Source organism: Oncorhynchus kisutch, linkage group LG3, assembly GCF_002021735.2.
Source record: "Oncorhynchus kisutch isolate 150728-3 linkage group LG3, Okis_V2, whole genome shotgun sequence".
In the NCBI taxonomy this organism is placed as follows: domain Eukaryota; kingdom Metazoa; phylum Chordata; class Actinopteri; order Salmoniformes; family Salmonidae; genus Oncorhynchus; species Oncorhynchus kisutch.
This window is the reverse complement of record NC_034176.2, coordinates 67,227,671-67,252,046: the sequence shown is the minus strand read 5'-3', so window position 1 is coordinate 67,252,046 and position 24,376 is coordinate 67,227,671. Positions and strand designations below refer to the sequence as shown.

The 24,376-nt window shown below is 42.9% G+C and overlaps 2 protein-coding genes and 1 long non-coding RNA gene across 10 annotated transcripts; 2 read left to right on the top strand and 1 right to left on the bottom strand.

Annotated features, from left to right (window-relative positions):
- Nucleotides 1-448: 448 nt before the first annotated feature.
- Nucleotides 449-12,861, bottom strand: LOC109888321 (uncharacterized). 3 transcript variants are annotated; one of them, XR_004206646.1, is made up of 3 exons: nucleotides 12,525-12,861; nucleotides 1,506-1,920; nucleotides 449-1,119 (listed from the first exon to the last, which is right to left on the bottom strand). It is a non-coding gene; the product is annotated as an uncharacterized LOC109888321 (long non-coding RNA). The 3 variants fall into 3 exon arrangements; XR_002255119.2 differs by lacking the exon at nucleotides 12,525-12,861 and adding an exon at nucleotides 11,413-11,759; XR_002255120.2 differs by lacking the exon at nucleotides 12,525-12,861 and adding an exon at nucleotides 2,338-3,378.
- On the top strand, nucleotides 11,812-17,442 carry LOC109888289 (glucose-fructose oxidoreductase domain-containing protein 2). 6 transcript variants are annotated; one of them, XM_031811952.1, is made up of 4 exons: nucleotides 11,812-12,090; nucleotides 14,261-14,633; nucleotides 15,502-15,830; nucleotides 15,921-17,442. In XM_031811952.1, exons 2-4 carry the CDS (start codon nucleotides 14,381-14,383, stop codon nucleotides 16,404-16,406), a joined length of 1,068 nt encoding a protein of 355 aa, XP_031667812.1. In that variant the 5' UTR covers nucleotides 11,812-12,090; nucleotides 14,261-14,380; the 3' UTR covers nucleotides 16,407-17,442. The 6 variants fall into 6 exon arrangements, with proteins under 6 accessions (XP_031667812.1, XP_020335059.1, XP_020335067.1 ...); XM_031811958.1 differs by lacking the exon at nucleotides 11,812-12,090 and adding an exon at nucleotides 12,178-12,686; XM_020479470.2 differs by having other exon boundaries at nucleotides 11,816-12,090; nucleotides 15,502-17,442.
- Nucleotides 17,443-18,845: 1,403 nt separating this feature from the next.
- LOC109888271 (scaffold attachment factor B2-like) lies at nucleotides 18,846-23,915 on the top strand. The gene is made up of 3 exons (XM_020479456.2): nucleotides 18,846-19,222; nucleotides 22,627-23,091; nucleotides 23,273-23,915. The coding sequence occupies exons 1-3, from the start codon at nucleotides 18,979-18,981 to the stop codon at nucleotides 23,710-23,712; spliced, it is 1,149 nt and encodes a 382-aa protein (XP_020335045.1). The 5' UTR covers nucleotides 18,846-18,978; the 3' UTR covers nucleotides 23,713-23,915.
- Nucleotides 23,916-24,376: the final 461 nt, after the last annotated feature.

Here is a 24,376-nt window from a genome sequence, read left to right as displayed (position 1 = left end):
GCCCCCTAACACAAAGGTTATTTTAAGAACCATCCACCGCTGTCCATGAAATTGCATTTTTCCCCCAGATTACTTTAAGTCTCATTGTTTCTCTTCATTTGGAAGTTATATTTAAGTGAAATTTGGGAGTAAAGACCACACCTTAACCCCTTCCCTCTCCCATTAACATCAGTATTATACACACCTGGCATGGTACATCAGATGAGCAAGACCTCTAAGGTTATACGACATACAGTTAGTATGATAATGGGAAAAGTTAACCTTGGGTCCATACAAAGAGTACAGTTTACCAACATATTCACTGCTCTGACAAAATGCAGGTGGAGAAAAAACTAATTAGGAAGCGAATGTGTTTTTACTTTAATCTTGTGTTAGATCTGCAAAAGGTGTAGGGAAGAAATAAGCAGATTAAGTCTAAATGAGATATTAATAAACAAATTAAACTGACTATGAAAACATTCGAATTTAATAAGTATTCAAGTACAGGAAAGAACATGACAGGTATGTGTTGTAAAAATGTTACAAAAAATAAAAACTATTGAAAGAGTTGTGTGTGGGTGTGCATGTAAAAATACAACAATTAATGTGTAGCCTGTAAGAGAACAAAAAGAGCAGGTATTTTTGGCACAGCTGCAGACAGATACAGGGACTACTCAAAGCCTAGACGTAGTAAGGAACTTCAGACATGGCCATAAAGAGAGAAAGGGCAGGGCACTGGAGATCTGAGGGACAGAGAGGAGTGGTGTGTGTCTGAAAAAATGAAACGTGAATGTGTAGCCACAATACAGGTAAACACGCATTTCACCTTTAGTCTTGTAAAAGAACAAGAGAATCGGAATTTTCCAGTGTCAGGTTTCATGCAATCTATGTACAACTAATAATGAATGCTATCCTAAGTATTGAGAAACTATTTACTTTATGAATTCCATACTAAAAAAGCCTACTAACAAGGAGATAGTAAGCGGAATAAGGACAGTTGGAATGTCTCAGTTGCATTTCCTCATGCCCTCTCTCCTCACCTCCCGCTCAAAACCCATTGGAGGAGAAGGTCAAAACATCAACCAGATAAATCTCCTCTTACTGTCCTTCCTGTGAGCTGGTTGGCTAAATTGACTATCTCTGGAAGGGAAGAGAAAAACAACACATAAAAATTACATAATAACACCATAAAATGTGATATTCATGATAACTAAATACTACTTGTATAGTGTAGTTAGTGGAATAAATATTGGCACAGTGTGGTAAAGTTGGTAATTCTTGCTGTTTACTCATGGAATTTTGTATTTTAAATCAAAAGATGAATATGACAGGCAAATATTTAGACTGCAAACTGTTTTAGGATATTTTCTAACCCAGAAACAACAGCTATACATTTTCCTCAAGTTAATCCTTTGATCTGAAATATCAATTAGTGTACATGAGTATAATGTAAAAAATGACCTACTTTACTTCACTGACACAATACTTATGACACTACCTGTGTAATGGAGAGGAAAAAAACATACCATTGAACTCTGCATCAAAACGCAGCTAATGAATTTTAACCTTGATTGCTGCTTTTCTTTGCTGAGGCTGCCACTTCAGGGTTGGCAACAGGCTCATGGCAAAGAGGGTCTCTTCATCCTCCTTAATGTGAGGATCAGGTTGGGCTGCATCCCTCTCGATGGCTTTGAGGAGCCTCTGCTGAAATGAGTTGAGTGGATCTGGGGGCTGGTGTGACGTTGTTCCTCTTCATTTCTCCATGTTTCTCTCCTCATTTGTCTCCACGGCCACATCCTGTTCAAGGCCTTCAGTGGTCACTCCCGGGAGGGTCATAATAATCTCAGGAGGTGCTGCTGACTCAGACCTGTTCTCTTTCTCTGCCCTTCTCCCTCTGATACCTGTCCCAGAGTCCTCTCCACTTCCTCCCACAGTCTTCTTCTACATAGACATGAACAGGATAAGCCAAACCATCACCTAGCATAACTATAGCTATTAGATAGCTATCATGTAAATGTCACCTACTGTACAGAGTTATCTGACCAAATGATAAGGGGAAGTATCTACCATCATTTCTATTAACCTGACATACACACTCACTCTCTTGCATACACTCTTTAAAACATGGTTATTTGGGCAAGTTATCAGGGGTAGTAACTATCATAATAAAGCACTGCTTTGCTTTATCTTGGCCAGGTCGCAGTTGTAAATGAGAACTTGTTCTCAACTAGCTTACCTGGTGAAATAAATACCAAATTGAAAAAGATCAAATTATATTACCATTTCTTTCACACACACACACAACTCATTGGCTAGTTTAGCTAGACACATTTAATACAAGCTCACTACCAAATTTACCTGGCAATCCTACTATCGTGGACACGCAGCATTTTTTGTGTTTATGTCCCTGTAGCTTTCAGCAGTTGTGTCAAAAAGACGGTTTTGAGGATACTGCGAAAATGATTCTCTCCCAACCGCATTCGACCGTCTGGCAAAATATACCTGCCTCGGTATAGTTGCCTAGCTGCGCAAAATGTTATGCAGCACTGTGGCAATGACCCAGTCGGTATGTTCGAAGCGTAATCAGTTTGTAACCCCCCGGAACCGCACGAACATAAATATTATTTCGGTGACGCTCCCAATCTATCAAGACCCACGTCTCACGCCATTGGCCGTTCGAAGCAAGGACCTTGTGAAGATGCTGGAGGAAATGGGTACAAAAGCAACGCTTCTACCACCGCGTCCGAGGAGAATCGGTCTGCATCCCTCGCCCAAAGCGTCAAAGTAGCTACCGTCCAACAGTGAGCCAAATAACATGCTATATGTAAATTGAGCAAACTCGCTAACGAATTAGATAGGATTACGAGTAGAACTTCTGTTTTTTTTAGATACAAAAACTACAGTTATGCTGGTGATGGAATGCCTCTCTCTCCTCCCACTCTGTCTGTATAACGTTGGTTGCATTGTGTCCTTCTGCCATGTTCCTTAACACGGAACCCACACCGGCTGCGCGCGTGCGCTATCGTGCATACATTTATTTTGTTCCCTACACCAAACGCGATCACGACATGCAGGTTAAAATAGCTGGAGACAGGTCGAAAAGCATTTAACATGTATGGCAATTTAGGTAGTTAGCTTGCACTTGCTAGCTAATTTGTCCTATTTAGCTAGCTTGCTGTTGCTAGCTTATTTGTCCTGGGACATAAACATTAATCCACACAAAACGCTCAACCCAATCATTTCTAGTCATCTCTCCTCCTTCCAGGCCTTTTCATCTTTGAACTTATATGGTGATTAGCATCTTCACTTTCATAGTATTATCACGACAACCGGCAAAACAGTTTGTATTTGTGGCAATGACAAATATACCCTGTGGGTATAACCAATGAGGAGATGGCACGTGAGTACCTGCTTCTATAAACCAATGAGGAGATGTGAGAGGCAGCGCGATCTGTGTCAGAAATAGGAATGGCTTCTATTTTAGCCCTTGGCAAAGCAGACGCTCGTTGGCGAGCGCAAGCAGCGTGGGTGCAATAATTGAATAACAGATTCCTAAATCTATTTTGCAATGCTCGCGGACCTGACGCGAGCGGTGTAGTCAGGGTATAAGGCTGTTTATTTAACTAGGCAAGTCAGTTAATAACAAAGTGCCCTATGGGACTTCCAAACATGGCCGGTTGTAAATACAGCCTGAAATCTAACCAGGGTCTGTAGTGACGCCTCTAGCACTGAGATGCAGTGCATTAGACCACTGCGCCACTCGGGAGCCCAGGGCAAGAGGTTGATAACAATGATGTACATATGTCTGTTAAATAAAGCGGAATTGCTGATTAGCAGTTGATGAAAAAATAAATTAAAACCTTGCCTTTTACTACTAAACTTCCTGGTTTTGAATATATGAAAACGTTAATTATCTGTCAATCAGCTGTCCCCTGTGTCTTCCCTTCCGAAGGGTACTTGTGTGAGAAGAAACCTATTGGGGAGAGAGGTAGGTGAAGGCTCAGTAATTGATGAAAATGATTGTCTAGGATTTAATACCCATCATTACAATGGACTTGTATATAATGTAAAATATTACAATAGCTTTTGGTTGATGTACAAGCGAGCGCTCTTCGACTTGCCTATCACTTCAGAGGTAATTCAGCTCACCTCTAAGAGAGTGCTCTCTATAGGCCTACTTGCAAGGGACTTAGCGAATTGGGGGCCTGTTTAAAAAAAATGCTGCTGAGGGGCCCCACTAACCCAAAATTGAACAACAATTTGATTGTTGGGGGGGGGGGGGGGGGGTAGAGGCAGTTTAAGGTAAACGTAGAGGAGTGAAATGATATGCTGTATTTGTGATTTTCTTCCAGAATGGATTTCTTGACAAGTATCTTTCTAAATTAAGAGAGAGCGCTTTCAAAAGGAGTAGTAGGGCAGAGGTGGAGGAGTATATCGAAAACTACATCCGTGACCTTGATGGGTCATATGTCTGCAAAAGTCGAAATACACAACCCCGTAATTTTTACTATGAACGACACAAGGCAAGAGGAAAGTCGCCACAGCACACCACGGCAAACAGCTGTAAGGTCTATGTGTCCATTGACATCAACCATGGGCCCACCTCAAAAGTGTGCATCACCAGAAAGATGCTGGAGCACAAGGACCATGATAATTCCCACTCTGAGAATGTGACAAACAGCATCCACCCAGACCTGGTCACATATATTGAGATCTTGTCTCTTCAAGGCAAGGCATGCCACGAAATTGCCAACAGTACCATGAACTGGGCGAAGAGCAGGGGGTACACTGACATGGCGGACAGGAGATTCTTTCCATCTCTCAGGGAAATCCTGTACCTAAAGAATCGAATGAAGACCCTGGACAGGCATCATGAAAACGACTCCTGGAGTGTTGACTCGCTTGTGAAACCAGACCTTAAGAGTGAGATATTATACCATCAGCCTCTGCAGAGCAACAGATCAACCACAAATACTCATACTTCAAAAGGCAGAAAATATTTTAGGGTGGGAAGAATCTACTTTTTATGGACGCTTCACATTCTGGGGAGTATGGCAATAACGTGAAACTTAAAACTATATACAGAAGTCAGAAGTTTACATACACCTTAGACAAATACATTTAAACTGAGGTTTTCACAATTCACAAAAGTAAAAATTCCCCGTCTTTGGTCAGTTAGATCACCACTTTATTTTAAGAATGTGAATTGTCATAATAATAGTAGAGGAGACCGATTTATTTCCGCTTTTATTTCTTTCATCACATTCCCAGTGGGTCAGAAGTTTACATACACTCAATTAGTATTTGGCAGCATTGCCTTTAAATTGTTTAACTTGGATCAAACATTTCAGGTAGCCTTCCACAAGCTTCCCACAATAAGTTGGGTGAATTTTAGCCCATTCCTCCTGACAGATCTGGTGTAACTGAGTCAGGTTTGTAGGCCTCCTTGCTCGCATACGCTTTTTCAGTTCTGCCCACACATTTTCTATTGGATTGAGGTCAGGGCTTTGTGATGGCCACCCCAATACCTTGACTTTGTTGTCCTTAAGCCGTTTTGCCAAAACTTTGGATGTATGCTTGGGGTCATTGTCCATTTGGAAGACCCAATTGCAAACAGGCTTTAACTTCCTGACTAATGTCTTGAGATGTTGCTTCAATATATCCACATAATTTTACTTCTTAATGATGGCATTAAATTTTGTGAAATGCACCAGCCCCTCCTGCAGCAAAGCACCCTCACAACATGATGCTGCCATCCCCGTGCTTCATGGTTGGGATGGTGTTCTTTGGCTTGCAAGCATCTCCCTTTTCCCTCCAAACATAAGAATGGTCATTATGGCCAAACAGTTATATTTTTGGTTTCATCAGACCAGAGGACATTTCTCCAAAAAGTACGATCTTTGTCCCCAAGTGCAGTTGCAAACAGTAGTCTGGCTTTTTTATGGCGTTTTTGGAGCCGTGCCTTCTTCCTTGCGGAGCTGGCTTTCAGGTTATGTCAATATAGGACTTGTTTTACTGTGGATATAAATACTTTTGTACCCATTTCCTCCAGCATCTTCACAAGGTCCTTTGCTGTTGATCTGGGATTGATTTGCACTTTTCGCACCAAAGTACATTAATCTCTAGGAGACAGAACGCGTCTCCTTCCTCAGGTGTATGACTGCTGCATGGTGTTTATACTTGCATGCTATTGTTTGTACAGATGAACATGGTACCTTCAGGCATTTGGAAATTGCTCCCAAGGATGAACCAGGATGAATACACCTTAGACAAATACATTTAAACTCAGCTTTTCACAATTCCTGAGATTTAATCCAAGTAGAAATTCCCGTCTTTGGTCAGTTAGATCACCACTTTATTTGAAGAATGTGAATAGTCATAATAATAGTAGAGGAGAAAGCGAATTTATTTCCGCTTTTATTTCTTTCATCACATTCCCAGTGGGTCAGAAGTTTACATACACTCAATTAGTATTTGGCAGCATTGCCTTTAAGGTCTACCATTTTTTTTCTGAGGTCTTGGCACAGTTTGAAGGTAGGCCTTGAAATACATCCACAGGTACACCTCCAATTGACTCAAATGATGTCAATTAGCCTATCAGATGCTTCTAAAGTCATGACATAATTCTCTGGGATTTTCCAAGCCGTTTAAAGGCACAGTCAGTTTAGTGCATGTAAACTTCTGACCCACTGGAATTGTGATACAGTGAGGTAAGTGAAATAATCTGTAAACAATTGTTTGAAAAATGACTTGCACAAGTGTCATGCACAAAGTAGATGTCCTAACAGACTTGCCAAAACTATAGTTTGTTGACAGGAAATTTGTTGAGTGGTTGAAAAACAAGTTTTAATGACTCCAACCTAAGTGTTTGTAAACTTCCGACTTCAACTGTAAATCAATAATATTACAATGACATTTCAGGCCTCACAACTTATGCTTATGCAGTCTACGCACTAGTTGTCAGGGATGAAAGTGGGCATGGCTTCCCAGTGGCAACGTTTATCATCAGTTAATAGACCCCCCCAGCAAAATGTTGCTCATGACTTTTGAGACAAGGTATTTGTACAGCTCCTCCTTGATAACTGTTTCTAGTGAATAACTATGACTTGCCATAACCAAGTCATTTTCTATAGTTTATGAATCTAAATTTAACATTTTTCTTTCTTATTGTTTTTTCTCCCCAATTTTGTGGTATCCAATTGTTTTAGTAGCTACTATCTTGTCTCATCGCTACAACTCCCGTACGGGCTCGGGAGAGACGAAGGTTGAAAGTCATGCGTCCTCCGATACACAACCCAACCAAGCCGCACTGCTTCTTAACACAGCGCCATCCAACCCGGAAGCCAGCCGCACCAATGTGTCGGAGGAAACACCGTGCATCTGGCAACCTTGGTTAGAGCGCACTGCGCCCGGCCCGCCACAGGAGTCGCTGGTGCGCGATGAGACAAGGATTTCCCTACCGGGCCAAACCCTCCCTAACCCGGTGCGTCGCCCCTCCCGGTCGCGGCCGGTTACGACAGAGCCTGGGCGCAAACCCAGAGTCTCTGGTGGCACAGCTGGCGCTGCAGTAAAGCACCCTTAACCACTGCGCCATCCGAGAGGCCCCTTTTCTTTCTTATTGTTACAGTACATCTAGGGCCTTCATGACTTACAAAGATATGGAGGAGGTGGGGGCCATAAAGGAAGTATTTCCAAATGTTCATGTTCTTCTGTGCTGGTTCCACATCCTGCAGGTAAAATCTGATTGAAATGGTGTGTTTGACCTAATAGATGTGTATGACATTTATGACGTTTTTCTGGTATTAAGGTAGACATTTCTTCAGAGGACTATATATTTTGAAGGCTGTAAATGCCTCCAAAGACTCAGGAATAACAGGACAGGTTAACATCAAAGACAGGAGAAAAGTGATTGACTTTATGATCCAAGTGAAAAACCCACAATCAATGAGTAGATGAGTCTTTATAAAAAACACACATGAAGGTATTGGGGCTTCATCTAGTCAGATTAGGCAATTTGATATTATTTTGCCTTTAATTTATCACAGGAAATTATTACCTCATAAAAGTAGATTTGTGTAGCAATGACACAGAACACACTACATACAACCCTCATGGGGGTAAAGCTCTCTCCTGAAAAGGAGAGCATATTCCAAACATGGAATGCTATGCAATGTCCTTTAGAGGAAAAAAATAATGCAAATAAAAAACTGAAACAAGAGGAGGATAAAAAAAAATGTAAAAAACTGAGCGACTAAAAAGCACCCAAAGGAAAATCACAGCTAAGCTTTTTTAAAAATATGTCCAGTTTCTGCCCCCTTCAGGTTCTCTGCCAGGCTATTCCAGAGGCCACGGGGCATAGTAACTAAAGTGCAAGAGGACCAGAGGGATCTACTTGGTACAGAACTTGAAAATAATTACAATATAGCATTAATACTAGAGTGATAGATGTGCAGATGATGATGTGCAAGTAGCGATACTGGAGTGCAAAAGAGCAAGAGGGTAAGTAATAATATGGGGATGAGGTAGTCGGGTGTGCTATTTACAGATTGGCTGTGTACAGGTACAGTGATCGGTAAGCTGCTCTGACAGCTGATGCTTAAAGTTAGAGAGGGAGATTTAAGACCCTAGCTTCAGTGATTTTTGCAATTCGTCCCAGTCTTTGGCAGCAGAGAACTGGAAGGAAAGGCGGCCAAAGGAAGTGTTGGCTTTGGGGATGACCAGTGCAATATACCTGCTGGAGCACGTGCTACAGGTGGGTGTTGCTATGGTGACTAGTGAACTGAGATAAGGCGGGGCTTTACCTAGCAAAGACTTATAGATGACCTGGAGCCAGTGGGTTTGGCGACGGATATGTAGTGAGGGCCAGCCAACGAGAGCATACAGGTCACAGTGGTGGGTAGTATATGGGGCTTTGGTGATAAAAGGGATGGCACTGTGATAGATTGCATCCAATTTGCGGAGTAGAGTGTTGAGACAAATTTGTAAATGACGTCGCCGAAGTCAAGGATCGGTAGGATAGTCAGTTTTACGAGGGTATGTTTGGCAGCATGAGTGAAGGAGGCTTTGTTGTGAAATAGGAAGCCGATTCTAGATTTAATTTTGGATTGGAGATGCTTAATGTGAGTCTGGAAGGAGAGTTTACAGTCTAACCAGACACCTAGGTATTTGTAGTTGTCCACATATTCTAGGTCAGAACCGGCCAGAGTAGTGATGCTAGACGGGAGGGTGCGAGCAGCAATCGGTTGAAGAGCATGCACTTAGTTTTACTAGCATTTAGAAGCAGTTGGAGGCCTCGGAAGGAGAGTTGTATGGCATTGAAGCTCGTCTGGAGGTTAGTTAACAGTGTCCGAAGAAGGGCCAGAAGTATACAGAATGGTGTCGTCTGCGTAGAGGTGGATCAGAGAATCACCAGCAGCAAGAGTGACATCATTGATGTATACAGAGAAAAGAGTCGGCCCGAGAATTGGACCCTGTGGCACCACCATAGACTGCCAGAGGTCCGGACAACAGGCCCTCCGATTTGACACACTGAACTGAGAAGTAGTTGGTGAACCAGGCGAGGCAGTCATTTGAGAAGCCAAGGCTATTGAATCTGCCTATAAGAATGCAGTGATTGACAAAGTCGAAAGCCTTGGCCAGGTCGATGAAGATGGCTGCACAGTACTGTCTTTTATCGATGGCGGTTATGATATCATTTAGGACCTTGAGCGTGGCTGAGGTGCATCCATGACCAGCTCGGAAACCAGATTGCATAGTGGAGAAGGTACGGTGGGATTCTAAATGGTCGGTGATCTGTATATTAACTTGGCTTTCGAAGATTTTAGAAAGGCAGGCAGGATGGATATAAGTCTATAACAGTTTGGGTCTAGAGTGTCTCCCCCTTTGAAGAGGGGGATGACCACGGCAGCTTTCCAATCTTTGGGGATCTCAGACAACAACTGTGGGAAGCATTGAGGGCTCCTGAGTGGCGCAGCGATCTAAGGCAATGCATCTTAGTGCTAGAGGTGTCACTACAGACCCTTGTTCGATTTCAGGCTGTATCACAACTGGCCGTGATTTGCCCAGCGTCGTGTGGGTTAGGGTTTGGCCAGGGTAGGCTGTCATTGTAAATAAGAATTTGTTCTTAACTGACTTGCCTCGTTAAATAAAATTGAAGTCAACATGGGCCAGCTTTCGAAACCTTGTAAAGTCCATGCCCCGATGTATTGAGGTTGTTCTGAGGCCATATATATTGTATATTTCGACACTGAGGTTGGAATAATATAGTGAAAATTATTATAATGCCCTTTTAGTGTAAGAGCTGTTTGACAAGACTGCATGGAATTTCATCCTGCTTTGGTGGGATGGCATTTTGGCCTGGCTAGTGACATCACCAGGCAGTAAATTAGTTAACAGACAAATATGAAATAGATTTCCAAACCTCTCTGCCAATAACTAATTTTCAGTTTTCCCCTCTCCAATCAGACCATTCCGACAGTCCTAGCTAAATTCTTGCTTGAGAAATCACTCTTCGCTAAGAATTTTGTTTTGTTTATTTTTTTGTTTAATTGAACACGATAACAGTAAGGTACTTAATATTTTACCCCAGGCCAGAAATGATTTGATATGGAGATAAAAACAGCTGCATTGGACCTTCAACCCCAACCCCCTTAACCTAACCTTATTTTAACCAATTCGGAAATAGATCATGGTAGATCATGACTTAACCATTTATCTGCATAAAATATCCCATATCATACATCCAGCTCAGGTTACATATAGGCCTACTCTGCTAACTCCTCTTGCCCCTCCTTCGCTGACCTCACTCCCACTTGGACCCTCTACATATGGGAAAACAAAGGACAGAAATGTTGCCAGCATGGAAGAGCAATTAGAATGTGTCTTGTACATAAGTAAATAGCCTGTGGCAGAGAAACAGCACAGTCCAGTTGCAGCACTCACATGACAAATGGATTCAATATTCAAGTTAAGGCTATTGGAAACACATCATAACAAAACATAGCATATATGACTATCTTTATTTTCACAGAGGGAACTTAATTTGTGGTGTCAGATACATCAAGCACACTTCAATTTAAAACAGTGTGAATAGGTTTGATTGTAATAATACTCTATGAAAATAGATATCTAATATCATAGCGTAGGCTACATTTTATAATAAGTCCCTTTTTTAATAGGGGGGCCTACCCGTCATTGATGGAAACATAACTGTAAAAATGGCATTAATATAATAACTAATACTTTTGTTTGCATGCCATGCATTAAAATATTTCTGAATTAACATTAGGTCGATTACCTTTCATGATACTGGTGCGTGCCGTTTTATATGTAACGACATTCACACGTTATTGGAATAAAAGTGTACAGACATGTAATTTCAGAGTAACACATCATCGACAGATAAATCACAGTAACTAACGTTAGCTACCTTACCGAGTTGTCTTTAACTTTCTTCCAGTGTAAATTACTGCTCAGTCTGTCAAAGTCGCCAGTTTTTGTTCTTGATTTCATGAAGTGCAACTTGTCATACCAATGTTTGTATGTCTTTGTCAATGATGCAACTTAAACTATTTTTGTATCTGAAAACAAGCAATTATACTCGTAAACCATATCTAATTCGTTAGCTAGCTTGCTTAATTTACATGTAGCGTCGCATTTAACTCGCTGTCAGTCAATCGAACTAGCTGGTTGGACGCGGCACTGCTGCAGGCAGACTGCTTCTCCTCGAACGAGGAGTTGAAAGCGTTGCTGAGAGCCCATTGGCTATCGAACGGCCAATGGCGTGGGTCTTGATGGCTTCCCCCCCTCCCCCCTCCCCCTCGAAACCAGTCCGGGCGTTGCTCAGATGGGCGTGACTGGAATTGTGTCGCTCCAACAACACTGCGCAGACTCATCAGGACAACTTCGTGAAGAAAGACGGATGCTGGGCGAACGCGGATGCCCAAAGTGAACCTCGAAAAGTCAACTGTTGGACAGAATACAGAAATGTGAATAAATTGAGAATCTTGCTCTGTTACCATGAACTTTGGACCTGGATGGTGAGTCTTGCTGCCACAGATTAAACGACCACCGGGAGTCTGACGGAGGCGGGGAACGTCATCACATCAGCAGGTACACGGCATAGCCTCCTAACAATCGGCGGTGCTGAAGTCATTGAGCTAAACGAAGGTACCCTAGCTGACCACAAATATATCCTAGACACAATAGTGGTTATAAAGATCCCATCGATTTTTAAAATCCTTATCCAGGACCCCTGGGCTTCTGCCTCCCCAGCCACTGGTTAGTTAATGTTAGCTAACAAGCTAACCTATCTATACTGAACAAAAATAAACGTAACAATTAACGATTTTACCGAGTTACAGTTCATATAAGGAAATCAATCAATTGAAATAAATTACGACTTAATCTATTAATTTCACTTGACTGGGGATACAGATATTCATCCGTTAGTCACAGAATTTAAAGAAAAAGGTAGGGGCGTGGATCAGAAAATCAGTCAGTATTTGGTGTGACCACCATTTCCCTCATGCAGCAAGATACATCACCTTCACATAGAGTTGATGAGGCTGGGGATTGTGGCCTGTGGAATGTTGTCCCACTCCTCTTCAATTGCTGTGCGAAGTTGCTGATATTGTCGGGAACTGGAACACGCGGTCATACACATCTATCCAGAGAATCCCAAATGTGCTCAATGACTGACATGTATGGTGAGTATTTAGGCCATGGAGGAATTGGGACATTTTCAGCTTCCAGGTATTGTGTATAGATCCTTGCCATTAGCATGCAGAGAAATGAGCTTTCAATTATCTGGCAACCGCTCTGGTGGACATTCCTGCAGTCAGCATGCCAATTGCATGCTCCCTCAACTTGTGGCATTGCTATGACAACTGCACATTTTAGTGGCTTTTTATTGTCCCCCAGCACAAGGTGCACCTGTGTAATAACCATGTCTAATCGGCTTCTTGATATGCCACACCTGTCAGGTGGATGAATTATCTTGGAAAAGGATAAATCCTCACTAACAGGGATTTAAACAAATTTGTGCACAAAATTAGAGAGAAGTAAGCTTTTCCCAAAATTTGAGAGAAATAAGCTTTTTGTGTGGATGAAAGATTTCTGGGATTTTTTAAATTTCAGCTCATGAAACCAACACTTACAGGTTGCCTTTATATTTTTGTTCAGTCCAGATGTGGTTCTGCCTAGCCCTAGGTCATGACTCTTAGTTCCATTACACATTATACTCGGTCTGAACATTAACATGCATCACATTCGGTTAGGTTTTGGAAGCATATGGACCTCATTTTTCATATCGGCAAAAAATACTTTTCAGAAAATAAGGGGTTATATTTATACACACCTTGATAGGGTTAGTGCTCCCACACCGCCATATCTCAATGTTACAACACTTGTTTAGGGAAAACAGACTGAAGACAAAATTAGCAATCTAGCATGCTCCGAACACCTGTGTGTAAACATAACTTGACATGTAGTTTGGTAGAATGGAAGCACCCATAGCTGTATGGAACTGTGCAAAACTTCTACATTAAGTATCTTCTTTATCTGAAGGATTTTTTTCTCGTTGATGAGAGATAAGGGCCATATCACAAGCGATGATTTGACGTTTCCAGATGTTGAAACACAGCATCGGGGCTGTAGGGAGTTTGAGTGCTATGGTTCTGCTTATGTCACACATGCATAAGTAGCAGTCTTTGCTGTTCTGTAGTGTGAACTACTTGGTTATCAGCCATAGAACCATGGGTATGAATATCAAATTGTTTGAGAGAATAAGTTTCAACTAACCTGGCATTGGCGACACTCCTAATTCTCGATTCAGCCAAACATATCTTCTAAAATGTCCAGTTTCAGGTGGTGCGTTTTGAATTTCTAAAATTCTCCATTGTTAAAATGAATTAATGTTTTTCTCCATGAAGTAATCCAACAATGTGTACGGCGCCATCTTGTCTATTTCAAATCTTCTCTCACTGATCGAGACAGTGTCATTGTGACATGCAACACTTTGGGGTGGACCCATCTATCTCAATCAATACCAGGTTAGTTGAAAAACCTCTGGCAACGTGTTTTATAGGCAAGCCTGTATCTCGCAGTAATGGATACCAAAAATCTTTGGTTAAATCACATCTGGTCTTACAATCTGTAGATAGTTGGACAGAGGAGCAGGTAGTCGTGGACGTTCAAAATCGTGCAATATATGTAAAAGTAAAACAACGTTTAGTCTCCATTGTACATAATAATAATTATAAAACATTTTCTTTGTTGCCAGGCAATAGCATACAGCAGATACTACCACTGTGAGAGAAGAGTGGTGGGAGTAGGACGACGTTGGGATGCTTGCGTGTCTGTGTGGTGCAGACCAGACATACAGTGAAGAGGAGTGGCAGCAATGTTGCCTGGTGTTGGTGTGTTTGGCACAGGGAGTACGGCACGGATGCTAGTTCCATTGCTGCGGGGGGAAGGGTTTGAGGTACGTGCGCTCTGGGGGAGAAGCGAGGAGGAGGCAAGATCCCTGGCGCAGGAGCTGGGCATTCCGTTTCACACCAGCCAATCAGATGATGTCTTATTGCACCCTGATGTTGACCTGGTCTGCATCTACATCTCACCCCCACTCACACGGCAGATTGCCGTCAAAGCCCTGGGTAAGACAACACAAATGCATGCACGCTTGTACACACACACACACAGTTGGGTTCTATAGTGTCCAGCCCCACCCAGGAAGTGTGGCAGACTGGGGCTCTTTCCTGCCCCGTGGGAGAGTTTTGGTAATCACAGTAACAATCCCAGTGTTTACACCACAAATGTTGGCACAGTGCCTACACAACATTCAGCAAACACACAAAATACTCTTACTGTGCTTTCATAGCAAGTAATTGACGAGGCCGTAGGGAAGCGATGCTTCCACAAACTTACATAAACAGTACAGTCTCTGAACACTACTGGCTGCATTCCTCTTCTAATCTGTCTGGACTCATACCTCGCATACCCCCCCCCCCCCCCATCTCTTTCCCTCTCCATGGCTGAGGCTCTCTTTTCCTCTTTCTCACTCTTTCACTGTATTCTAAATGATTTACAATAGTTGCCAATAAGCTTTAACTGAATCGTGAGTTGAGGTACTAGTAGGTTATGATGTCAGAGGAGGTGAATTGACTGTCTTATCTGGGTGAATTCCTGAGCGTTGACCTTAGCTTCCTGCTTTAGTTCCTGCTTCCTAAGAGTGTGTCAAACAACCGGCAGGTCCCTCCCTGCTCTGAGGGAGGGACTTGCTCTTTGTGTGTGTGCGCGGCAGAGGGTTCTGTACAGTATGTTCTTCCTCCTTCTGTGTCGGTCGATTGGTGGAACCCCTTAGTTGGGTGGGGCTTTAAGGTCAGGGCTGAGGTTATATTTGCACATAGACACACACACACACACACAGTTAATAAATAGTGCCACAACCTACATACACACATGGTGGTTGTTGAAGCATAGAGGTGCTTTTCAGGAACATCTCTCTCTCTCTTTCTCTCTCAGGGATAGGTAAGAATGTGGTATGTGAGAAGGCTGCTACCGCTGTGGACGCGTTCAAGATGGTGACTGCGGCGCGGTACTACCCCCAGTTGTTGAGCATTGTGGGTAATGCTCTGCGCTTCCTCCCGGCATTCATAGCAATGCGGCAGCTGCTGGCAGAGGGATACGTGGGTGAGCTGCAGGTGTGTGACGCCCGCGTCTATGGCCCCAGTCTGCTCGATCAATCATACGGCTGGACCTGCGAGGAGCTGATGGGGGGTGGCGGACTCCACACAGTTGGCTCTACCCTCGTGGACCTGCTGAGTCACCTGATGGGAGCACGGGCGATACGGGTGCATGGCCTACTCAGGACGTTTGTGCGGCAGAATGGAGCGATCCGCGGAATTCGCCGAGTCACCAGTGATGACTTCTGTTTCTTCCAGATGCTGATGGGAGGTTCTGGACCTGGGACTGGGTCAGGAGTGTGCTGCACTGTGACTCTGAACTTCAACATGCCGGGGGCCTTTGTCCACGAGGTGATGGTTGTTGGGTCAGCAGGGAGGCTGATTGCCAGGGGGACAGAGCTGTATGGGCAGCGAAATGGAGGGAACGGGGAGGAGCTGTTGCTAGGGGACAGCGAAGGGACAGGACAAGAGGTCAAGGATGTCCCCCTGCCACACCTGCGGGGGCTAGGTTCCATGGTTAAGGCTCTAAAAGATGCTTTCCAGGCACAGGAAGAGCGTCGGTCGTGGGCGCGGGGGCCAGTTGCCATGGCGTCGACGTTTGAGGATGGGCTGTATGTGCAGACGGTGGTGGAGGCGGTGAAACGGTCAAGCCGCAGTGGAGAGTGGGAAAGTGTGGAGGTCATGACACAGGAACCAGATCCCAACCAAAACCTCTGTGAGGCGCTGCAGAGAAACAAGAACTGAGTACTCGTTTATATACACACATACTAATATAAATGACCTTCAGACAGCCTCTATGGCCTGTCCTGAGGAGACTGTCCCCTATCAACTACTACCCTGTGTCTGGTGACCTCTTCCGTGCATAAGGGCCACACTCAAAGCCACAGCATCCTGTTCTGCAAGCAGCCACAGCCAGGCAGACTGGTGGGCACACCTTCTACTTGATGTCAACTCTTCTCAGCAGAGTTTTTGTGTGTGCATGCCTGTGTTTTTTTTAAACATTTTCCAGCCAATCCGACCCTAGTTCACCTTACCCACACACATTCCTGTCTAATCAGTGAACACCTTGTAGGAGGAAGTGTTAAGTATTCACACTAGTTTCTCACTGTGCCTCACTACTTCTGCTGATGTAAGAAATGTTTGGAGTTGTTTACATACATGTCACAGATGAAATGTAGGATTATCTCTTATACATGTGTACTATACACAAACTGTTACTTTTAAGAGTAACTTACTAACTCAAGAATTTCATAACAAATCTAACTTTACAACTTCTCGTAGAGTTTACAAGAAGATGCGTATCATCAGACTGCCATCACAGCAGAGTTACTCATATGCAACCGCCCTTGACTTTCAGTTATTTGATGTATATTTTATTATATTGCTTGTTGATACCATATTCTATATCAGCATCTCCTGCACTGCTAAAATGCTACTACAACCTCTGCTGTGTACAAGCCTGTGAATAGAATGTGTCTTGACTATATGGTGGAAAGACTACTGTATTTATTTATTTTTTACTTTTGTGTTTTACTAAGAAAAGGCTGTATGCTTTTTATTTAAGTAATGTGTTCAGGAAGTGGAAATGTGTCTAATAAGCTATACGTTTGTTAATGAATATTTATATTTTGTGTTTTTAAGTTATCATTTCAGTTTTACTTGGTGTTATCACTGTTACACACAAATACCTGTGATTTTGTTTTCAGTGGGGGGGACAGCGGCTGTGAAAACATACTGTGCTCTCGTGTTACTTCCCAAGTTAATAAATATCTCAGTCTTATTGCTGCCTCCGTGCGTGTTTAATTTACTCAGAAGTGAGGATTTTCAAAAATGATTGATTAAATGTCTTCCAGTAGTGTAAAGTAAAACATATAACACAATGTTAATTGAATGACGGCTCCAATCTCCCCTAGGAATTGGGGTCTCATTCAAATGTTGGATGTACAATTAGACCGACCAAAAGTGCACTGCATCACAATGTTGCTAATTTAGACGAGATAGAGGTTTCAGTCCTCTGCTGCAGGCTTTCGATGAAGACTGCAAATACGATAGGCCAATGACTGGAACGAACTACAAAAATCTCTGAAACTGGAAACACTTATCTCCCTCACTAGCTTTAAGCACCAACTGTCAGAGCAGCTCACAGATTACTGCACCTGTACATAGTCCACCTATAATTTAGCCCAAACAACTACCTCTTTCCCAACTGTATTTAATTTTTATTTATTTATTTATTTTGCTCCTTTGCACCCCATTATTTTTATTTCTACTTTGCACATTCTTCCATTGCAAAACTACCATTCCAGTATTTTACTTGCTATATTGTATTTACTTTGCCATCATGGCCTTTTTTGCCTTTACCTCCCTTCTCACCTCATTTGCTCACATTGTATATAGACTTGTTTATACTGCATTATTGACTGTATGTTTGTTTTTACTCCATGTGTAACTCTGTGTCGTTTTATCTGTCGAACTGCTTTGCTTTATCTTGGCCAGGTCGCAATTGTAAATGAGAACTTGTTCTCAACTTGCCTACCTGGTTAAATAAAGGTCAAATAAAATAAATAAATAAAAATAGGTGGCAGGCAAAACGCCTGTGAAGTGTGTCATTTTCCAGCATTCAAGCAACTCGCTACACGATTTTGCCATGTTCTGCAGTTCCAGACCAATTTTCATGATCGGGGTAAAATCCTCTGCATTTGGCCTAGGATCATAAGAACTTAGGCTAGGATCAGAACATACGGGACTCGTGTAGTTTGAGCGTGTCAAGGACTCTCCTATGATGGTTGTTCTGTTCGCCAGACCCCTGTCAGATGTCCCGAAAATGTTCTGACATGTCAGCAATTTCGGTTGTGCATTTTGTTGCATACGCAGTGCTATGACACGATTGCTGCCAATTTTCAGCATGTGACACCAAAATCAAAGAAAGTATGAAGATAAAACAAACTGCTTTTCAATAGAAATCCCTGATAACACGTGGCTAGCCAAGCGCATGTGCACAAATACACAATCGGGTCTAACAGTCGACTCTCCGTGACTTTAGAACGTTTCAGAAATTCCGTGACCCGGAAGTACCTTTTTAGTGTTGCTGACGAGACGTCTATTAGTTACCACAACCACAAAGTCAAAAGGGCTATATCGTACATATTCATGAAAATAAAAATGTGGTCTTCATTTAAGGTTATGCATAAGGTTGGCAGTTTACTTAAGGTGAGGTTTAAAACCACGTTTTAATAAGATAGATTCTAGAAATGGCTAGCGTTAAGACATTGAGGCTGTGGTAACTAGTGACGACTGACGAGACGTTTATGGGAAGATGGCGCCTAGAAAGCGAAGTGTCGTTTGGTCTTTTTTCAGAGCCGTAGATGAGAAGAAAGTGACTTGTCTGCTGTGTTTGGAGACCGTCCTTCATTGCGGCCACACCACGAACATGCTAAGGCATTTGCGTAGCAAACACCTGAACGAGTATAGTAGCGCGGCAGCATCAAAAGATAGGCGGTCTGTGGCGGCGGACGACAACAGTCAACCAATGATGATGAACAGTGAAGACTATTGTGATGGTATGATTTGATATTATGTGGATACGTTATCATACTCGGATATCAGGTAATGCGAATGTAAAGTGTATCAAACTTTCATTCGTCAACCCACGCTTGATGCAGACAATGTTTAGCTATTCCGTCGAAAATGTTTCCATTGTGTTAGCCCATGGTAGTGTTAGCCCATATGGATAGTCGTCAGCTCAATGACTGGGCGTCTATGGGAAGACCTAGTATGATAGCTGAGCCAGTCACACTTCGTATAAAATGAATGGAATGCTACTTACCAACTAGCTATATTATGCTGCACACACAATGCTGAATGCTTCTACCAAAAATTTGCTAGCTTGTAACGTTAGCAGCTATGCTGTCTGTGTCCCGAATCAGCTGACTCAGCGTTACAATATATTGATCGCGGAGAAACATGCTGATTTACGAACTGACTTGTGATAACATTCTCTCTTTTGGGGCAGGATGTCTACAACTTTAGGGTAATTAAACAAGCCAAGCAGTGTTGCCAGGTCTAGTAAAAATGTCTAACCCAATGACCTCTGAAAACCCGCCCACAAGGTCTGAAAACTAGCCCTAAAATGTTGTTTTGCAGCCTCAGAATTGCCACATTTATCCAGGAAAGCCTTTTTCCATAATTTTATCGAGAGAATTAAGGAATATCAAATCAAATGTATTTATATAGCCCTTTGTACATCAGCTGATATCTCAAAGTGCTGTACAGAAACCCAGCCTAAAACCCCAAACAGCAAGCAATGCAGGTGTAGAAGTATCTACGTACTTTTTTTACGAAGTGAGTTAAGAACCAAAATTCAGTTTTCCATTAAAATAATAATTCTTCCAAGTATAAGAATGTTGCAAGAGAACATACATAAATCGCCTTTATTAATCTCTCCAGATTATTTTCCATCAATGGATGTCGATTTAAATAGTTTTGACTGCTATGATTAAACAATAAGCCCCTAGGAGGTGTGGTATACGGCCAGTATACCACATACGGCTAAGTGCTGTTCTTTGGCCATAGCCCTTAGCCTGGTATATTGGCCATATACCACAAACCCCTGAGGAGCCTGATTGCTATGTAAACAAAACAAAAAATTGGCGTCATTCCCATGGTACACAGTCTGATATACCATGGCTTTCAACCAATCAGCATTCAGGGCTCAAACACTATAGTTATGCATGTGCGTAACTATAGATAAATCTGACAGGATAATTTTTCTGGCAATTGTGCCTTCATTATGTGCCAGATGTTAAGGCTACAAACTGTTATAAATGGCCTATTTGCGAGATTTCTTTATTTCAATCGGCATAGGCTACTGAAAAATCTGCGTTTATGATTGCAATTCAACTTTTCCATGGTTTGCTGAGCTAGTTGCAGGTAGTTTATAGCCCCTGAAAGGCCAACATCTAATTTCAGGGAAAAGTCTACAATGAAATGTGGAGAATGATACATTCGTGATAGAGCTGTGACCATGATCACAACTGATAACTTCCTTTTTAAATTAACATGGTCATTAAGAATTGCATAACAACAAACGGAGCAATACGCTATTTATTAAATAATTGTGAACTTTCCCCCATAGCACGTGAGGGAGTTACATTATTTCCATTTCGAATGTCCACTCGCGCAGTGCTCGAGACCCAAGAACTGAGCATGCATAAAACCCTTTGCTTGATATGGTTTTCCAGAAACAAAGTCGACGTTAGAATGCAGTTTATCTAATGCGCTCTTACTGAGCCTAAAGTTGTTTTCCTGTGCTTTGTTACCATTGTTTATTGATGCGCAGCAGTTCTAGTTTTATGGAACAAGGGTTGGAAATGGATTCCTCCATAATGACAATCTAAACACTATTATTTCAACTTTATTATGTGACTTGTTCAGCACATTTTCATTCATCAACAAATTTAGGCTTGCCATAACAGAGGGGTTGAATACTTATTGACTCAATACATTTCAGCTATTCACTTTTTTATTTGTAAAAATGTAATTCCACTTTGACCTTATGGGGTATTGTCTCTAGGCCAGTGACCCAAAAAATCTAAATTTACTAACTCAACAACATTTTGAAAAAGTTAATGGGTATGAACTTTCTGAAGGCACCATATGTAAAATACACAACATGACCAAAAGTATATGGACACCTACTTGTCGAACATATCTTCCGAAATCATGGGCATTAATATGTAGTTGGTCCCCCCCTTTGCTGCCACAACAGCCTCCACTCTACTGGGAAGGCTTTCCACTAGATGTTGGAACATTGCTGCGCGGACTTGCTTCCATTTAGCCACAAGCATTATTGAGGTCGGGCACTGATGTTGGGCGACTAGGCTTTGCTCGCAGTTGGCGTTTCAATTCAATGGGATTGAGGTCAGGGCTCTGTGCAGGCCAGTTAAGTTCTTCCACACTGATCTCAACAAACCATTTCTGTATGGACCTCGTTTTGTGCACGGGGGAATTTTCATGCTGAAACAGGAAAGGGCCTTACCCAAACTGTTGCCACAAAGTTGGAAGCACAGAATCGTCTAGATTGTCATTGTATGCTGTTGCGTTAAGATTTCCCTTCACTGGAACGAAGGGGCCTAGCCCGCCCCATAAAAAACCGCCCCAGACCATTATTTATTTTCCACCATATTGTATAGTTTGCACTATGCATTGTGGCAGGTAGCGTTCTCCTGGCATCTGCCAAACCAATGTTAGTCCGTCGGACTGCCAGATGGTTAAGTATGGTTCATCACGCCAGAGAAAGTGTTTCCACCGGTCCAGAGTTTCGATGACGGTGAGCTTACACCACTCCAGCCGACGCTTGGCATTGCACATGGTGTTCTTAGGCTGCTTTGGCCATGGAAACCCATTTCATAAAGCTCCAGACGAACAGTTCTTGTACTGACGTTGCTTCCAGAGGCAGTTTCGAACTCTGTAGTGAGTGTTGCAACTGAGGACAGATGATTTTCATGAGCTACGTGCTCCAGCACTTGGCGGTCCTGTTCTGTGAGCTTGTGTGGCCTACCACTTTGTGGCTGAGCTGTTGTTTCACCTAAATGTTTCCACTTCACAATAACGGCACTTACAGCTCTAGCAGGGCAGAAATTTGACTAGGTGACTTGTTGGAAAGGTGGCATCTTATGACGGTGTCCCATTGAAAGTCAATGAGCTCTTCAGTAAGGTCATTCTACTGTCAATGTTTGTCTATGGAGATTGCATGGCTGTGTGCTCAATTTTATATACCCATCAGCAAATAGCTGAATCCACTAATTTGAAGGCCATGAATCCACATACTTTTGGCCATGTATTGTAGCTGTACGATAAGTTGGCTAGCAACACATTTTTAGGTGAATGGGTGAGTCAGACAGTCCTCAGTGGAATAACTTTTTTTTTATAAAAACATTTTTTTTTGCTGGTACACTTGTCTCAGTGGAGGTAGCGCTAGAGGAGCAGCCCCCAGAGCAGGCAGCCTCGGTGAGTGACGCAGACATCGCAAGTGCCATCAACGGCATCCTGAAGGCAGCAGAGGATCACGCTGTGGTCAGAGACACCGGGGCTGTGATTGTGAGCCAGGTCAGTGCAGGGGCCACACCATCTGGCCGGAAGTGGAGCTCCGTGTGGACGCACTACGAGCGGTTGGGCGAGCAGAACCGCGCGCTTTGTCTGATCTGCAATGAGAAGATCCAGCACCAGAGCAGCACCAGCAACCTGCTGCGCCACCTCTCCAAGAGACATCCAGAGGCCTTTGCTCGCCTGGAGGGCCACATCAAGAAACAGAAGACCAGCGACGTCCAGAAAACATTGCGTAGAGACTGCGACCCAGGCCCAAAACACACCAACCTGTCAAGGAGAATTGGAGGGGTAGCACTGAAACAAAGCCCAGGGAAATTTCCAGGTAGGTCTAATGATTATATGTGTGCGTATCGGTGTTGCTCAAATTGATCCCAAAATTCTGTATTCGAAGAACTGATGCTCATATGTGTGTTCATTTATGAAAATACGTAAGTTGGAGAAAATGAGCTCTTGATTTCATGCTGTCTTTCCTGTCTCCGCTCTCTCTTTCTCTCACTCTGTAGATGCATTTGATTTGATGGGAGCATGTGAGGGGGAGGTGCGTGTGTTGGAGCGGGAGCGTGAGCTGACGGAGGCCTTGAGGAGGGCTCAGCAGCAGGAGGCACGGGCGCTGGAGCAGCAGAGGGAGCTCCTGGAGACACTACGTCGGGCCAACACCAGAGAGGAATCTGCAGAGAAGGTGGCCCTGGAGACTCTGAGGAGAAGCCAGGAGCAGGAGGCCCGCTCCCTGCAGAGGGAGAGGGAAGACCTGCAGAGAGAGCGAGTGGAGTTGCAGATGGAGAAGGAAAGGATGCAAAGGGAGAGGGAGGAGCTGGAGTGCTTAAGAAGGGACTCTGGGCAAGAGAGCAGTCCGGTGCAGACAGTGGACCGAACCACTGGGTTGTTCCAGGGGGACGTCGTACGGGAACAGGAGGTGACTATGAGGGAAGAGGTTCTTGGTTAGGGGATGTTTCAGTAAGCCAACAGGACGATACTGTAATGTTCAGAAGTTGACCACCTATCCCATCACCATGCATTCAGACTCTAACTCAAACACCTCTCTCTAAAAGGAGGGAGATGGTGGGTGAATGCACTCAGGAGGGGGTTTAGTGAATTAAATATTTTTGTAACTTTTTTAATGAAAATAAACCTGTACCATGTCATTAAGTTGTGGAGTTTTTAGTTCATGAGTATAGTAAGTCCTCGTGTACCATTAAATCATTGTACTCTAGAACAAAGTGACACATTTGAGTTAGGAGTATAACATAGTTTGTTTATTATTATACAGTACCAGTCAAAAGTTTGGCTACACCTACTAATTCAAGGGTTTTTCTGTATTTTTACTATTTTCTACATTGTAGAATAATAGTGAAGACCTCAAAACTACGAAATAACACATATGGAATCATGTAGTAACCAAAAAAGTGTCAAACAAATCAAAATATATTTGAGATTCTTCGAAGTAGCCACCCTTTGACAGCTTTGCACACTCTTGGCATTCTCATAACCAGCTTCACCTGGAATGCTTTTCCAACCGTCTTGAAGGAATTCCCACATATGCTGTGCACTTGTTGGCTGCTTTTTCTTCACTCTGTGGTCCAACTCATCCCAAACCATCTCAATTGTGT

Coding starts and splice junctions, on each gene's coding strand:
- LOC109888289 (XM_020479470.2), top strand. CDS start 14,381: ATGTTGCCTGGTGTTGGTGTGTTTGGCACAGGGAGTACGGCACGGATG. Junction 14,634..15,501: donor GATTGCCGTCAAAGCCCTGG/GTAAGACAACAC, acceptor TTTCTCTCTCAG/GGATAGGTAAGAATGTGGTA.
- LOC109888271 (XM_020479456.2), top strand. CDS start 18,979: ATGGCGCCTAGAAAGCGAAGTGTCGTTTGGTCTTTTTTCAGAGCCGTA. Junction 19,223..22,626: donor CAGTGAAGACTATTGTGATG/GTATGATTTGAT, acceptor CACTTGTCTCAG/TGGAGGTAGCGCTAGAGGAG. Junction 23,092..23,272: donor AAGCCCAGGGAAATTTCCAG/GTAGGTCTAATG, acceptor CTCACTCTGTAG/ATGCATTTGATTTGATGGGA.